Source organism: Brassica oleracea, unplaced genomic scaffold (genome assembly GCF_000695525.1).
Source record: "Brassica oleracea var. oleracea cultivar TO1000 unplaced genomic scaffold, BOL UnpScaffold01451, whole genome shotgun sequence".
Classification (NCBI taxonomy): domain Eukaryota; kingdom Viridiplantae; phylum Streptophyta; class Magnoliopsida; order Brassicales; family Brassicaceae; genus Brassica; species Brassica oleracea.
Window position 1 is genome coordinate 5,755 of NW_013617986.1, and position 4,212 is coordinate 9,966.

General features: G+C 34.5%; 1 protein-coding gene across 2 annotated transcripts; it reads right to left on the bottom strand.

The window, feature by feature from the left end:
• Positions 1–332: 332 nt before the first annotated feature.
• LOC106321339 (pectin acetylesterase 2) lies at positions 333–3,210 on the bottom strand. 2 transcript variants are annotated; one of them, XM_013759628.1, is made up of 13 exons: positions 3,056–3,210; positions 2,698–2,909; positions 2,506–2,588; positions 2,306–2,435; positions 2,159–2,232; positions 1,988–2,074; positions 1,791–1,915; positions 1,646–1,706; positions 1,515–1,568; positions 1,351–1,428; positions 1,163–1,268; positions 926–1,071; positions 333–609 (listed from the first exon to the last, which is right to left on the bottom strand). In XM_013759628.1, exons 2-13 carry the CDS (start codon positions 2,903–2,905, stop codon positions 499–501), a joined length of 1,263 nt encoding a protein of 420 aa, XP_013615082.1. In that variant the 5' UTR covers positions 2,906–2,909; positions 3,056–3,210; the 3' UTR covers positions 333–498. The 2 variants fall into 2 exon arrangements, with proteins under 2 accessions (XP_013615082.1, XP_013615081.1); XM_013759627.1 differs by having other exon boundaries at positions 2,698–2,946.
• Positions 3,211–4,212: the final 1,002 nt, after the last annotated feature.

Here is a 4,212-nt window from a genome sequence, read left to right on the forward strand (position 1 = left end):
CATCATTACATTCTGAGATAGAAGCACTACTATAGGCGATGGAGAGTATATTTGAATACTCAACATGTCAGCCATTTGGAACATATTGCAAGGAGTTCATAAAGATGATTGATGACCTAGCACTCTAGCAGTGTGGCAAAGATTTTTTTAACTAAACTGAGGAGATATCAGTTTTAAAGAGAAGGTTGCAAGACTTCAAAATTGTTTACTAGCCCCGATAGGTAAACAAGTTGTTTGATTCATTAATTAAGATAGCAAGAATTTTTCATAAGGATATATATTTCATTGGTTGTTTTATTCCAGTCTAGTTATTTCAACCACGTTTGAGTTATAGATAGTCGTTTGATGTTAAAAACACACACACATGACTATTGATAGTTACAGCATTGTAGGGAAAATATATCAAATGAATTTATTTTCTTTCATTGTTTGCATAAATAAGGAATGCTCTTTAAAGAAGGAAAAATGATTTGAATGCCAAAAAAAAGAGAGAGTAAGTTATCCTCTAAAGACTAAATTGTGGCAAGTTTTGTCACAAGGATAAGCACAGTCTATGAGCTTTGCTCCTCCTCTTTCGAAATACCAATCTCCCACAGCTACTGCAATCCCCTGTTTTCGTATGTACAACAAACAGCATTACTATTTGAAATTAAACCATAAATAACAAATTGTCACAACTAGCATAATGTAAGTAACGTGAATAAATCTAGCATGTGGCCAAAATATCATTATCTCCAAAATATTCATGTCAACCATTAATGAAACAACTGCTAAATTGGACCAATACAAAATTCAAACAACAATTCTAGCTAAAATGTTAATTTGGAAATTTGCATAATGTTTGTAGCTTTTTAATGGGTTATAGTCGAAAGACCAAAGATATTTGAATCATGATTAATAGTAAAAGACCAAAAATCTTCCTTGCCTTTTTGTTAACCGCAGGAGAGTTTTGGGAATACCATGTGTCATGCCTCTCTGTTTGGCAATGAGCAAAGCACGAGTTAAGAAACACTCCGTTCTTACTCGGCTTCGCGAAACCTTTGATTAAATTTACCATACGAGTCCTGAAACCTGTCACACATATGTCAAAAGTACGAGCAAAAAAACAAAATTGGCTTAGTTGATTATTCAAAATCAAAAACATTAATAGCTCATGTTCCACCTTGCAAGAACTGGATCTGAGTTGAATTGCACTTGGTGTAGTCAAGTCTACAATCATGCCAACTTCCACTTGGATCTGCAGATTTGGGAGCTAAACTCTCTTGGATCTGCACAAACAATATATCAAACTACACATTTTGCCTTTTTTGTAGATCAAACTGAGGATTAAAGAAGAGAATATAAACTAACCTGCCACGAATCGTATGCAGCATTTAGAATAAACAATGGAGTCTTGATTTGGTTGATTAGGTTTTGTGGGAAAAAACACTGCAATTTTGAATCATTAAGTATATTTATAAATATACCTACCATACCTAGTTTTGTTACAAAGATAGGAAGAAGATAAGACATACCGAAGTTGGATTAAGACGGTTTAGACAGTCCTTAGAGAGCTTTGTTTCCAGATTCTGTAGAAACATTACGCAGTTTTCAGTTACTATTCTCGAGACAAAGTGCAACACATTGCATATGTCAGTGTTCTTACCTGTAACTTCACCACACCAGCATATAAACGCCTAAGAGATCGACCTCCAGAGACATCGATGCTTCAGTTACATAACTTACAAACCAAGTCAATATATGTGCATATATATATATATCAAAGTAATGAATGAAACTAAATCACTCACGCGTCAAGGAAAAAGCCAGCATCACTCAAACATTTCACTCTAGTGGAAGGAGAAAACATATCCCCAAAATCATCACAGCGCAAAATCGCGGCAAGACCTCCAGCAGAACATCCAGAGAGCAGAGCCTAATGTGATAACCTAAAGGTCAAAACATAGCAACATATACCAAAATACACAAAAAGAAAAAGATGATATACCTGTTTACTTTGACGCATTCCCTTTGCCATCAAATCTTCCATAGCTGCTAACCATATTCTTTTTCCTCTAAACTGAAGTTGTGCAGCCTAAATGTACAGATAGGAATCAATGTTACACAAACAGTTATTAAATTTCTATTCATGTCTTAAGCTAAGCTAAGCTAAGCTAACCTTATTTTCGCTGTCTCCACTAAAGGATCCACCGTCACAGTACCTAACTTTTACTCTATTCCAGTTATAAAAGTCTGCAGACGAACATTTGTATTAGCAGCTTAAACAGAAATAAACATTACACAGAGTGATTTATTCGATACTAACCTGGATTCTCCGCGGCTTTGTCACTTAGGATTCCTGTAAAAGGCATATTTTTCTCCATATACTTAGACGATCCACGACGACTTGTTTTGCGGTATACGCAATTTCTAATGGTATCACACCATCCACCTCCCTATGAAAACATAAAACACGATCATGTTCATATCTATGTACATAGACACTATTTTTATGATGCAGCAAACCTCCAATTGAACTAGCCAATTTTTTGCTCCTGAACCAAACCCGCGATGCAAGTGGTATCCAGGAAGACTTCCATCTAGACACACTGCAAGAAAAACAAAATGATGTTATCAATAATATTTGAAGAAGTGTGTAGCAAGTAACATATATTATCCAAATGAGATGGATAAGATCATATTATAGAAGATATTTACCTGCTCCTTTAGCAGCAGCAGATTGAATAAGAGTGAGTCCTACCATTGGAAACTTCGCTTCAGAATAAACATCACTTTCTGTCTTAAACACCTTTGTTCCATTGAAACTTGTAAACCATTCCATTTCATCAAACTCCATAATCCCATTTACGGGAAGGATTAGGAGAGTGAGACCAAACAGAGTCAAACTCAATAGAAGCTTCTTCATTTCACTGGAGACACAAGGCGTTTCGGAACTTGATCATAAACCTTGGTTTATAAGAGAATGAAAAGTTACTTTGATGAGAGAGAGAACTAGAGCATTTATTAAAAAACGTTTTATTTTATTTTAATTAAATTGAAAATAACATTAAATTACCGGACTGGTGACACTTAACAAGATAGTTAGTTGCATTTGACAAAAGATTCCAGATCAAGATCTAGCAAAAGTTAAATATAAATTTGGTTATGCAGAGATCGGATCGCAGAATGTTACAGACAGATTGCAATTGTTTCCGAGCTGACCTAAAGTCTTTTCCTTTCACATTCATATATAATTGCTGAACCTTTAAATTAAACCATTGTTTACAGAAAATTTAGGTTCAGATTCGTAGGAAGCTGCCACTTTTTTGTCCTTATTGGTAATTAATATGATTTGGTAACTTGTGAAAATTACTCGTCATCCTGTGACAATCATATTCTATGTTTAGCATTGTCACTATCCTTGATGCAATTCCCTTACGTCTAAACAGAGAATTATGTTTGGAGCCACATAATGAAAATGAAAAGGCAGAGGTGGCTCAACCTGTTATTGTTTGGTTGGGTAGGGACAAATGGTTTTCCTCAATGTCTTAATCAGTTTCTCTATTGGAAATCGGTAATATAATCAAATCATTAACGCTCTGCTCCCTAAACCATTTATTACCTTACATTTACACTGGACATGGGAGTTTGATGTTCCCCTTTGGATTGTGTTCGATTGATTCAGATTTTTGGTATTAAAGTTCATAAGTTTCATTCGGATTTTACTAATTCTAGGTCAGATTCGAATTGGTTATAACCAGTGCCAAAAACCGCCCAAAAATCTAATGAAATCAACCAAAAAATATTCAAAACTATATAAATTATTTAAAAATCTAATTAAAATCTAGTTAAACTAGTCTGATAAAAAGTTACGAAATAATAAAAATAAAAACTACAAAAACTCTCTAAAATAATCTAAATAAATTATCATAACATATGCTGACAAAAAAAAAAAAATTCCCTACGATAGTCATTTTTAAGTTTTTGTCACAAAAATGGTTTTCAATAAGAAAAATGACCAAAATGTTATAAATCAAGTGATGAATGTCCATAACCGGCCCGTTCCATAACCGGCCCAAACCCTAGAAGAAAGAGACATAGCCGAAACCCTAGAGAGAGAAGAGAGAGGCGGCCGCATGCCTTAGAGGAGAGAGAGAGAGGCGGCCACAAGCTTTAGAGAAAAGGAAACCATATTTCCTTTTTCCTTGTATATGTAATCTTTCCATTTATGTA